General features: G+C 44.1%; 1 protein-coding gene across 1 annotated transcript in view; it reads left to right on the top strand.

The window, feature by feature from the left end:
* GRIP2 (glutamate receptor interacting protein 2) overlaps nucleotides 1–12823 on the top strand; it is a gene marked incomplete at its 5' end in the record, with an annotated part of 35114 nt that overhangs the window by 19126 nt on the left and 3165 nt on the right. The window contains 4 exons of the mRNA XM_010589937.3: nucleotides 20–199; nucleotides 1062–1254; nucleotides 2979–3084; nucleotides 12250–12393. Coding sequence (XP_010588239.2) covers nucleotides 20–199; nucleotides 1062–1254; nucleotides 2979–3084; nucleotides 12250–12393 — 623 coding nt within the window. The remainder of the gene's footprint in view (nucleotides 1–19; nucleotides 200–1061; nucleotides 1255–2978; nucleotides 3085–12249; nucleotides 12394–12823) is intronic.

Raw genomic sequence — 12823 nt, 5'->3', positions numbered from 1 at the left:
TTACCCCTTTTCCGCCCAGGCTCCCTCCCACCCTACAAGTCAGGCAGCCTTAGTGAGGCCAGTGATGCAGATGAGGACCCACCCGAGGCTCTCAAAGGGGGCCTGCTGGCATCCCGGTTCTCGCCCGCCGTGCCCAGTGTGGATAGCGCTGTGGAGTCGTGGGACAGCTCAACCACAGAGGGTGGCTTTGTGGGTACAGGTAATGCCTCAGTCTCCTTGGACAAGCACCATGCTCTCCTCCCTCTCCTAGCTAGCTCCATTCTTTAGGGACTAATTGAGCCCATTAGCCACTCTGTGCCCCTTGGCCACAGTTCCATAACTGGCTATTCAATTTTCCCACCATGAGGTCAGGGGCCAAGTCAGCCTTACTTATGATATATCCCTCGTGCCTAGCCCAGTGTTTGGCACACAGCGTGTGCTCAATCAATGTTTGTTGCATATAGTTGAAGAGGAAGAAAGCCCTCCCTACAAGACCCAGCTTGGGTCGGAGCCCCCAGACTACACCCCCAGGATACAAGCTCCCTCCATCTATGTTGAGACTGCTGGTGACCACAGGGGGCACCTTGGTGACCCAGACTGCAGGGACTCCCAGCTCAGGGGTTAGCTGGAGGGAGGCCTCAGGTGGCCTCAAGTGGCCTCCCAGCCCTGTTCCTCACTTGCTGGACTCTGCCCTGTCTAGATCTCAGCTTTCTTTCTTGAATTCCTGGTCAGGGTCTGTCAGCTCACCCCTTGGGGCAGGAACTTAAAGCTCCCAAATGTGGCGTAGTGGTGAAAACAACTGAACGTCCCTCTCGGGCAAGGAGTCAGCCCAGCCTAGCCCAGTGGAGCTGGTTTGGGGTCCCAGAGCTGGGCATTAAATCTACGTGCTGGATAAGAGGGAGCTTAGGTTCTGGGGATGGGACTGGGGCGGAAGGCCCCTTGTGGGGGAGGTCTGGGTAACCATGCAGACAAAGAGAAGGGTGAAGACTCCAGCGCTACCCCGCATGGCTGGTAATGGGGCAGGGAGGGGGGCAAGGTGAGGGCCATGGCGAGGACACAGATGCCCCCTCTCCACCCGGCAGGTTCTTACACCTCCCAGGCGGCAGCCCGGGGCGTGGCTCCCCAGGAATGGCGGCCTGGTCGCCTGAGGAGCAGCCCCCCACCCACGGAGCCCCGGAGGAGGAGCTATACTCCGGCCCCTGCAGACGAGAGCTTCCCTGAGGAAGAGGAGGAGGAGGAGGAGGAGGAGGAGGAGGATTGGGAGCCGCCAACTAGGTCTGTGGTGGGAAGGCCATGAAGGAGGAGGCAGTCATGGTCTCTTGGCTAGGTCGGAGAGGGCAGTCAGCCACCCAGGGTGGGTGTGTGTGATACGGAAGAGCTTGCCTGGCCCCTGAGTGCAGGACCTCCCAGAAGCTGAAGCACTGAGCAGAGCCATCTCTGCCAAGCCGATATGGGGAGAGGGCAGACTGGGTGGGGGCGCAGTAGGCCGAGGTGTGAACATGGAGAAGCAGCCTGGCTTGGCCTTCCCAAGTCTCAAAGTCTGTTTTTGAAAGAGCAGCAATGGACTCAGAGCTGAAACCCAGACCCACTTCACTAAACCCGAATTGCTTGATGGCTCTGCAAGGGCTCTGTACCCCAAAAGCCTTGGGCTGGTGGTGTGGTTGTTTTCTTAGTGTCGGTATCAAATGACTCAGCCTTATCCCTGGAGGGGAAAGCTCGTGCAGAGCAGGCCCTGTTGGGTAATGGCCACCCCATCCCATCTCTGTACTTTGTTTCTGCTTAGAATGCCTTTCCCTCTTCTCTCCTGGGAAACTCCTACTCATCCCTCAAAACCCAGCCCTAATTCCCCTGAGATGGCTCTGCTCAAGTCTGGGAAGCTTCCCGAACTTTCTCAGGAAGAAGGAATTCTCTCTTCACTCCCCTGGTACCCCCAGCTGTTTGTGTGAGCCTCCTAGTGGCACTGGCTACCTTGTGTCGTATCTGGTTAATTACCTGGCTATTATCTCTTCTACAAGGCAACCTTGCCTCAGTGCCTGATGCCTATTTGGTACTCATTCACCTTGTGAATGAACCGCCAGCATCTCAAGAACAGGGGCCACACCTCATCCACTGCCATAGCCCTGTGCCCAGTACCGGGCTTGGCTCAGGGAATGTTTATAGGGTTGACTCGAATGGAGTGAATGTCCTTCAGCCTCAGTTTTCTCTTCTGTAAAATGGGAAAGGAAGGAGGCAACTGTTTCGCATCGTCCTCCCTGAGGCTCCCCTAAGAGAGTGAACTCGTTGCTGTCGAGTCGATTCCGACTCATAACGACCCTATAGGACAGAGTAGGATACGAGTGTGAAGCCTTGGTGAAAGACAATGTGCTGGGCCAACCATAGCATGCTTGATAAATGTCTAGGACCTTGTAGACAGCAGTCAAGTGTGAAAATGAGTTGCTGCCATTCTAATGAGGCTTGATTTTTGAACTGATAAGGGGCTCATACGATGTGACAGAAGTTGTGGGGTAGTCTCAACATCTCCCCAGCACAAATACTTCATCCTCTCCATTCATCTGTGTCCTTGCTGGCTGCTGCTCTGTTCCTGTCACTGTCCCAGTTATGTGTCTGGGTGGGGCCAGGGGCCGTCCTCTGGGGTTACACTGTGGATCTCCTCTCTGTCTGTCTGTTGTCTGTCCGTCCGTCTCTCTTCTCAGGCGTCCTGTGTCACCGCTGTCCACCCCGTCTCATCTGCCCCTGTTCTAACTGGCCACCGACAGTTCTGGTTACCCCTAACTGCGTCTTCCCCTCATTCCGTGTCACCAACCACTGCCCTGGGGCCCCAGCACTGCCACCGAGGATGCCCGCCTGTCTGCCTGCCTGCCCACCTGCCCGCCTGCCTACCCTATGGCCCCTCGAGCCCAACGCTGGGCCCTAGAGCCCCGAAGAGTTCTCAGGCCTCAGCCTGCCCGCCTGCCTGCCCACCCGCCAGGAGTTGACCCTCTCTGGTTCCTACGTTACAGCCCAGTTCCTGGCCCCGCCAGCAAGGAGGGCTTCTGGCACGTGTTTGGGGAAGCTCTGGAGGACCTGGAGTCATGTGGTCAGTCAGAGCTGCTGAGGGAACTGGAGGTATGTCCACCCACCCTGCAGGCCTGAGTGGGACACACATGTCTGGGCGCAAGGGTGTGGGTGCTAGGTGAGTGTGTTGACAGGGGCATGCACGTGTGTGACATCTGTTAGGCATGCACTCACCTGGACACTTTCATCTGCGTAAATGTGTCCTCACACGTGCAGATTGTTCATGGACATGCGTACAAGTGCAGTCGAGGGTATCATGGTAGCACATCGGGGCATGTGGATACATGAACATGTTTGACGTCATTGAGTATGCACTGGGAGCACGTTCATACATGCACAGATGCAAGGTGTATATTCAGAATATGTATGTCTACGTGTGAACGTTTACGTACATAGTGAGTTCTGACGTCTGTGTATGCATGTGTAACTATGTGGATGTGGTTATGGGTGTGCCCTGTGGAAGCTGGTGGATGTCGATGTTATTGACAACATGAGAAATGAGGGACCCTGGGAGTCCAGAGGGGAAAGCAGCTTTGCGTGAGGTCAGTGTGGCCCACAAAGAAACAGGCTGCTTGGGAGGGAATGATCTGGGAAGGATTAGGCTAAACCACTCCGGAAGCTCCTTCATACCCTGAGAACAAGAATTTAAACCTCTGTTTTATTTGGAAGCCCTGATGGCATAGTGGTTAAGAGCTATGGCTGCTAACCAAAAGGTCGGCAGTTCAAATCCACCAGGCGCTCCTTGGAAACCCTGTGTGGCAGTTCTACTCTGTCCTTTAGGGTTGCTGTGAGCCAGAATTGACTTGATGCCAACGTATTTTTTATCTGTGCCTTTGCCCCCGCAGTGGGTTTTTGCCCCCTTTTTTTAATATTGCTGATTGGGGCCCTTTTTTTTGTCTTCTTCAACAGTTACTAGGCTACTCAAAGAACCAGTTTTTGGTTTTATTAATTACCTCTCTTGTTTTATTGTTTTCTGTCTTATTAATTTCTGTTTAGTTTCGATATTTTCTTCCTATTACTTTTTTGTATTTAAGTAATGGTATTTTTCCTGGCTTCTTAGCTCCTTAATTTTCAGTCTTTCTTGTTTTGTAACATAGTGCAGGTCTTAGTTATCCGGTGCTGCTATAACAGAAATACCATAAGTGGGCGGCTTTAACAAACAGAACTTTATTTTCTCACAGTTTAGAAGGCTAGAAGTCCGAACTCAGGGCGCTGGCTCTGGGGAAGCCTTTCTCTCTGTTAGCTCTGGAAGAAGGCCCTCGTCTCTTTTGAGCTTCTGCTCCTGGACAGTCTTCAGGCGGCTTGGCATCTCTCTTCCCATATCTCTCCTTCTAGCTTGCTTCTTTTATATCTCAGACGAGATTGATTTAAGACACACCCTACGCTAATCCTGCCTTATTAACACAACAAAGACAACTCATTCCCAAATAGGATTATAACCACAGGTATAGTGGTTAGAGGAAATCCTGGTGCGTAGTGGTTAAGCGTTACCGCTGCTAACCCAAAGGTCAGCAGTTGGAATCTGCCAGGCGCTCCTTGGAAACCCTATGGGGTGGTTCTACTCTGTCCTGTAGGGTTGCTGTGAGTCAGAATTGGCTTGATGGCAGTGGGTTATCGTGGTTAGATTATTACAACACATATTTTGGAGAAACACAGTTCAATCCATAACAGTGCATTTTAAAGCTGTGAATTTCCCTGTAAGCCCTGCTTTGGCTGTATCACACCAGTTTTGATTTATGGTACTTTTATTGTTCATTCAATTGCAAATCTTTTTTAAATTTCCAGTGTGAGTTTCACTTAAGCCTTTGAATTATATGGAAGCAGAGTTTTTGGTTTTGAACTTTGTATTTTTGTTTTCATTTTATAACACAAATTTTAAAGCCAATTCATATTGGTTTCTAATTTTCATGTACTTTGGTCAGAAAATATGTTTGATTTGATATTAATTCTTTGGAGTTTGTTGAAATTTCTTTCTTTGTGGCCTAGTATGTGATTAGTTTTAGTTAATATTCCATATATGCTTATGAAATAATGTGAATTTTCTTTTGTTGAGTGCAGGATTCTGTGTAGGTCAAGGTTGTTAATAAACTTGTTAAAAACTACATCGTTACTAAATTTTTATATGCTTTATGTTTATTTTTTCTGTTAGCAGTATGATAAAATACCCACTATGATTTTCAATCTGACAACTGCTCTTTGACATTCTGCCAATTTTGCTTTCTCTTCTTTGAAATTATATTGTTAGTTGCATATAAATTAATGATTGCTATAACTTCTTGATGAATTTAAAACAAATCTTTAATCAGTATTTCTCTCCCTAAATGTGCTTTCCACCTTAAATTCCATTTTTTCACATAAAAATATTAGTCCACCAGCTTTAATAATATTTTCCCAGTTTATTTATTTTCAAACTTTCTGTATCACTGCTTTAAGTGTGTCTATTGTACACAGTATATAGCTTATTTTTGTCCCAATCCAACAGTCTCTTTTTTAAAGGCAAGTTTAGTCTATTTATATATATTGTGATTACTAATATAGTTAAACATAATTCTAGCATATTATTTTATACTTTCTTTTTATCCTGTTTTCTCTATATTTTTTTCAATCATCTATCTTTCCTTCTTTTATGTCGATGCATTTCTTGTTCCTATCCAATCTCTCCACGATGGATTTGGAGATTATTAATTTTAATTTTATTATTTTAGTAATTATCTTTAAAATCATTTGTTTTGTTTTTAATATTCAAATTTTGCATTGAAAACTTTTATTATTAAAGAAGTGATGCGTGTGTATGGTGCAAAATTAGATAAGCAATATAAAAACAAAAATTAAAAAATAAGCTTAACATTCCTGCCATCCACAAATTACCACATAAAGAAGTATATATCCATTTTTAAGATGATGAGATCAAGATGTATATACTGTTTTGTAATCTGCTTTTTTTTATTTAGGTGCTCTATTTTCCATCTCAACATATTTTAATTTCTTGTAATACCAAGATCATATTCAGATTTCGTCAGTTGACTCTAAATTGCCCTTTACACTTGATTTGTCTAAACCAGTGTCTAATCCATGCTTGGCACCTGGTTATTATTTTATCCCTAAAGACTCTGAACAGAACTAAAGAACAGAAGATTTCAAAGGGTAGCTCGAGAAGACAAAGTAAAATATTATAATGACATGTGCAAAGAGCTGGAGATAGAAAACCAAAGGGGAAGAACATGCTTGGCATTTCTCAAGCTGAAAGAACTGAGGAAAAAATTCAAGCCTCGAGTTGCAACAGTGAAGGATTCTATGGGGAAAATATTAAACAATGCAGGAAGCATCAAAAGATGATGGAAGGAATACACAGAGTCATTATACCAAAAAGAATTGGTCGACTTTCAATGATTTCAAGAGGTAGCATATGATCAGGAACTGATGGTACTAAAGGAAGAAGCCCAAGCTGCACTGAAGGGAATGGTGAAAACAAGGCTCCAGGAATTGACGGACTATCAACTGAGATATTTCAACAAACGGATGTAGTGCTGGAAGTGCTCACTTGTCTATGCCAAGAAATTTGGAAAACAGCTACCTGGCCAACCAACTGGAAGAGATCCATGTTTATGCCTATTCCCAAGAAAGGTGATCAAACTGAATAAGGAAATTATCAAACAATATCATTAACATCACACACAAGCAAAATTTTGCTGAAAATCATTTAAAAGTGGCTGCAGCAGTATATCAACAGGGAACTGCCAGAGATTCAGGCTGGATTCAGAAGAGGACATGGAACACTGCTGATGTCAGATGGATCCTGGCTGAAAGCAGAGTATACCAGAAGGATGCTTATCTGTGTTTTATTGACTATACAAAGACATTTGGCTGTGTGGATCATAACAAATTATGAATATAATTGTGAAGAATGGGAATTCTGGAACACTTAATTGTGCTCATAAGAAACCTGTACATAGATCAAGAGGCAGTTGTTCAGACAAAACAAGGGGATACTGCGTGATTTAAAGTCAGGAAAGGTGTGCATCAGAGTTGTATCCTTTCACCATACCTATTCAATCTGTATGCTGAGCAAATAATCTGAGAAGCTGGACTATATGAAGAAGAATGAGGCATCAGGATTGGTGGAAGACTCATTAACAACCTTGCTTGGTGTGAAAGTGAAGAGGACATGAAGCACTTACTGATGAAGATCAATGACTACAGCCTTCAGTATGGGTTACATCTCAACATAAAGAAAACAAAAATCCTCACAACTGGACTAATAAGCAATATCATGATAAATGGAGAAAAGATTGAACTTGTCAAGGATTTTGTTTTACTTGGATCCACAATTCAACACCCATGGAAACAACAGTCAAGAAATCTTTAAAGTGTTGAAAAGCAAAGATGTCACCTTGAAGACTAAGGTGTGCCTAACCCAAGCCATGGTATTTTCAACCACATCATATGCACGTGAAAGCTGGACAGTGAATAAGGAAGACCAAAGAAGAATTGATGCCTTTGAATCGTGGTATTGGCGAAGAATATTGAATATACCGTGGACTGCCAAAAGAATGAACAAATCTGTTTTGGAAGAAGTACAACCAGAATGCTCCTTAGAAGCAAGGATGGCAAGACTTCGTCTTACTTACTTTGGACATGTCGTCAGGAGGGATCAGTCCCTGGAGAAGGACATCATACTCGGTAAAGTAGATGGTCAGTGGAAAAGAGGAAGACCCTCACCGAGATGGATTGACACAGTGGCTGCAACAATGGGCTCAAGCATAGCAACGATTGTGCATGGCCAGGACTGGGCAGTGTTTTATCCTGTGGTATGTGGGGTCGCTGTGAGTTGGAACTGACTCGATGGCACCTAACAACAACAAAGACTCTCTTAAATTATAGCCTAGTCACTTTGCAATGACCAAAACAAACAAACCAAAAACCTGTTGCTGTCGAGTCAATTCTGACTCATAGCGACCCTATAAAATTTTTTTAATATAAAATTCACATAACATAAAATTCCCCATTTTAAAGCATACAGTTTGATGGTGTGTAGTATATTCACAATGTTGTGCAACCATCACCAGTACCTAATTCCAGAATATTTCCATCACCTCAAAAAGAAAGCCCGTATCCCTTAATTCCCCTCTTGTCTCCCATCCCCTGACAACCAATATTTATCTTCTGTTTCTGTGGATTTGAATATTCTGGATGTATCATATAAATGCGATCATACATATATGGCCTTTTGTGTCTGGCTTCTTTCAGTGTGTTTTCAAGGTTCACTGATGTCGCATTTATCAGAACGTCAATAATTTTTATGACTGAGTAATATTCCATTGTGTGCCATGACACTAACTTTTTGAAAAGACTAGGCCAATTGACCTTACCTGAGTTTTTCAATGTCTTTCCTAACTTTGTTTTTCTAACAAAATCTCATCAATATTGTCCTCTTTCTGAATAAGACAAGCACTTTAGAATGCTTGTAGAATGCCAATGGAAACTTCCCTCCAGACAAAAACTTCCTCCTCCCATCCTCCAACTTTTTGGGAGAACTTTTTGCTCTAAATTAGTGAACGTGAACTAAAAATGATTTCGTTTTACCAGAATGTTTGACCAATTTCTTTGCACCATTGCCTCATGCATCCTACTCTTTCCTTCTGAGTTTGTCCTTTAGAAGTTCTTTCAGTGAGGGTTTTTGGGTGGTAAATGCTTTTAGACTTTGTGTTTTCAAAATGTCTCTATTTCATCCTAACTACAAGAAGCCCTGGTGATGCAGTAATTGAAGCACGCTGCTGCTAACCGAAAGGTCCATGGTTCAACTCACCAGCTGCTCCTTGGGAGAAAGACGTGGCAGTCTGCCTCCATAAAGATTGGAAACCCTATGGGGGCAGTTCTGCTGTGTCCTATAGGGTCACTATGAGTTGGAATCGGCTTGACAGCAATGGACTTGGTTTTGGTTTTTATTGAATTATAGTTCAGTTGGGTATGAAATTAAAATTTTCCTCAAGGCTTTGAAGACATTATTCCATTGTCTTCTAGCAACTCGTGTTGCTGCTATTAGGTTCACTGTTCCCTAGAAAGTAATGTTGTTTCTTTACAGTGGCTTTGAGGATTTCTCTTGATCTGTAATGGCTGGTTCTTTTGCTCTGACGTCTCTTTGTGAGTTTGTTTTGTTTTTTAATTTATCTTATTCAGGATTCAGCCTGTCTTTTCAGTCTGGGGAGTCATTTTTCCTTATATTTTGGAAAATTCCCAGTCATTATATTCTTTAATGTCACCTCTACTTTATTATCTCTTTCTGGCAGTTGTATTAAGTGTTCATTGGACTTTGTCATTTTATCTTCTATATCTTTTAACTTTTCTTTCATATTTTCTCTGGACTGTGTTCTAATTGTTTTCCTTGATCTGTCTTCCAATTCACTAATTCTTTCTTTAGCTGTATTTAGTCTACCGTTTAGCTCATTTCCTAGATATTGAATTTCAATTTCTACATTTTTCATTTCTATAATTACTCTTTACTTTTGAAATATTCATAACCTTTTTATTAGTGTCTTTTGCTTTTTGTTTTCTTATCTTCTGCACATTTTAAAGACACTTATTTTAAAGTTTATTTGGGTTTCTCTATTATTTTTAGTTTCCTGGATGTGAATTCTCCATTTGTTATGTTTAGGGGCAGGTGAGCTTTTTAATCTCATCATTGAGCTTACTTTCAGCAGCGGTTGAGCTTACTTTCAGCAGTGGTTATTTCTGTAAGCATCTCACATCTGCTTTGGATTGATGAAGTACTCTGAGGTAGTTTCTTAAATGTCTTTGTTTGGTCCTTTTAACTTTACCAGTTCCAGACCTGTTTTTAACATTAATTTTTCAACTCAATGTTCCTGTACTATTCATGGAAGGTAAATTCTGGCCCACACTCATGCAGAGGTCAAGCTATAAGTTTTCTTGTGTGTCACAAGTGATTGCATCCTCCACCACCCTCCCCACCACCAACACACACACCTACTCAGTCCTGGTGGCTCCCTTCTGTGCCCCTGTGCTGGTGGGAAGACATTTTCTAGTCCTCATTCAACAATGAGGTGGCACTCCTCCAGCTTCTTGCTTTGACACAACACTATCTTCTCCCTAAACAGGAATCCCAGCTGCTAATACATATGTCTGGTCCCATTACGTCCTTAACCCAAAAGATTCCACTCCTGCTCTTATATGGCTCTGAAGTTTTTCTTTCTCACTTTTGGAGCATTAATTAAAAAAAAATTTAACCTACTACATCTATGTGCTTGAAGGGAGCTGTGAGCTTCAATATCAGCTCAGTCTATATCTTAGCTAGAGGTCCTAGAATTCTACAATTCTAAGGGTCCAAGAGTTTGATACCTGGACTCACTAATTCTGATTTTTAATGATTCTATCATTCCAAGATTCTGAGTCCCTTGTTTTTTGGACCCTTCAGGCGGATGAGCACCAGTTATAAGCTCTAAAAAAGGGGCTTCCCCACCTCTTGGCTCAATACCTCTTCACTGTGTTTTCCTATCTTCCCTCTCTCCCCAACCCAACCGCTTGGCCCTAAGACAGCTATTATTATAATCTGCCTTCCCTTGGGGGATCTCCAGAAGACCAAAGATGCACCCTACCCAATGTCAGATACAAATGGTGAAAACTCAGGTACTGTGATGGTTAGTGGGAGAGAAGTTTCTAAACCGTGGAGATAATTCTGTGCCTAACAAATTGTATATGACCTTTAAGAATCAAATCTTCTCATCCCACCAACCCTAGCACCACCCAACTGCCCGATGTCCCAGTCTGAACTGGACATGAATGAATTTCCCTCAGGGCCACAAGCTTGCTCCTCTCAGCTGAGGGCAGTGCATCTATGACTCTGTGTACCCCTCGTTCAGCACACCTGTCGATTTACCTCCTAGACATGTCACTACTCTGCTCCTTCTCCCATTCCCCACTGTCACAATCTGTCTTAGTCATCTAGTGTTGCCATAACGGAAATACTGCACTGGAGTGGGTTTAGCCAACAGAAATTTATTTTCTCACAGTTAGGAGACTAGGAGCCCTAATTCAGGACCCCAGCTCTAGGGGAAGGCTCTGTCTGTCTGGGGGAAGATCTGTGTCTCAGTTTCGCTATCGTTCTTCTTGGCATCCTTCAGTTCCTTCACCATCTCCATGTAGCATCTGTCTTTCTTTCCCCTTTGGTGTTTGCTTGCTTCTGTGCCTAATCTGCTCTTTTTATATCTCAAAAGTGATTTGGTTTAAGACACCCCTAAGCTGATATGGCCTCATTAACATAACAAAGAAAGCCTTATTTCCAAATGGAATCACATCTATAGGTATAGGAGTTAGAACTCCAAAACTTATTTTTGAGAGACAGAATTCAATTCATAATACCACCCTTGTTTAAGCCACAGTCATCTTTAGCTAGGACAACTACAGTGGTCCCTAACAGGTCTCCCTCTTGGCTTCCATCCTCCTGTTCTGAATCCAGTCTCCACCCAGAAGCCTGAAGGTGCTTTTAAATCCACAAATCTGATTGTGTCACCTTCTGCCACCTCTGCTTAAATCCTTCAGTGTCTCCCTGTTGCTGTCAGGATCAAGTTCCCATTTCTCCCTGTAGGATACAGTCCTTATACTTCTCCAGCCTCACCCTACACCACACTCCCTTCAGCCACAGAGCCTTTGCATATGCTGTTCCCTCTATCCGAGACTGTCTTTCCTCCCAGTCTTCTTGCTCATCTTTCAGATCTCGGCTCAGGGATGCTTCCTTGGCGCCTCAGACTAGACTGGACCTCGTCTGTGTAACATATACAGCAGTGTACAGTTTTACCTTGTTTTTGTGAGGAGCATTATAGCAGAGTGGTTTAAGAGCCTCAACTTATAGCCAGACTCTGGCTTCAGATCTTAGTCTCTCTGAGCCTCATTTTCCTCATCCGTAAAATGGAGAAAATAATAGTGGTTTCCTGTCTCATAATATTATAGAAAACAAAACATGTGTGAAGTGCCTAGAGTGGAGCCTAGCACAGACTAAGTGTGATATAATTGTAGATGGCTATTTTTCATATTGTTTGTGTGATTGATCACTAACCCCTTACACCACTGGATGGAGATCCCCAAGTGGGCAGGGACCATGTCTGTGTTGTTCATAATATGCCCTTAGAGGCTGGCTCATAGTAGGTGTTCATCGATGCTGCATGACTGAATGAACAAATGCGTGAAGGACTGTGTCATCTGCAGGCATCCATCATGACAGGCACTGTGCAGAGCGTGGCCCTCGAGAGCAGGCCTGGCCCTGGGCCCTGGCGGAGGAGCCGGGAGGTCTGCCCTCCCCCCGAAGAGATGCAGGAGCTGTTGTTGCCGACGCCCTTGGAGATGCACAAGGTGGGCGCTGGGGCGGGGACAGGAGGCCGGGTCCTGTGTCTTGGTGCCATCAGGACTTGCCATGTGTTGCCAGATGGGTTCTTGCCCCTATCCAGACTTTGCTCTCCTTTACCATAAAACAAGGATTTTATACTAGCTTTCTAAAATTCCCATTATTTGGGTGATACACACACACACACACACATGCACGCATATCCATCCATCCATACATGTATATTGTTGTTGTTGAGTCAATTCCAACTCATAGTGCACTGTATGACAGAGTAAAACTGCCCCATAGGGTTTCCTAGGCTATAATCTTTACAGGAGCAGATTGCCAGGTCTTTCTCCCCCAAAGCTGCTCATGGGTTCAAACTGCTGACCTTTTAGTTAGCAGCTGAGCACTTAACCATTAGCACCACCGGGGTGCCTTAGCATGCATACATACATA

Source organism: Loxodonta africana, chromosome 22 (genome assembly GCF_030014295.1).
Source record: "Loxodonta africana isolate mLoxAfr1 chromosome 22, mLoxAfr1.hap2, whole genome shotgun sequence".
NCBI classification, from domain to species: Eukaryota; Metazoa; Chordata; class Mammalia; order Proboscidea; family Elephantidae; genus Loxodonta; species Loxodonta africana.
This window is presented reverse-complemented; position numbering and strand designations above follow the sequence as displayed.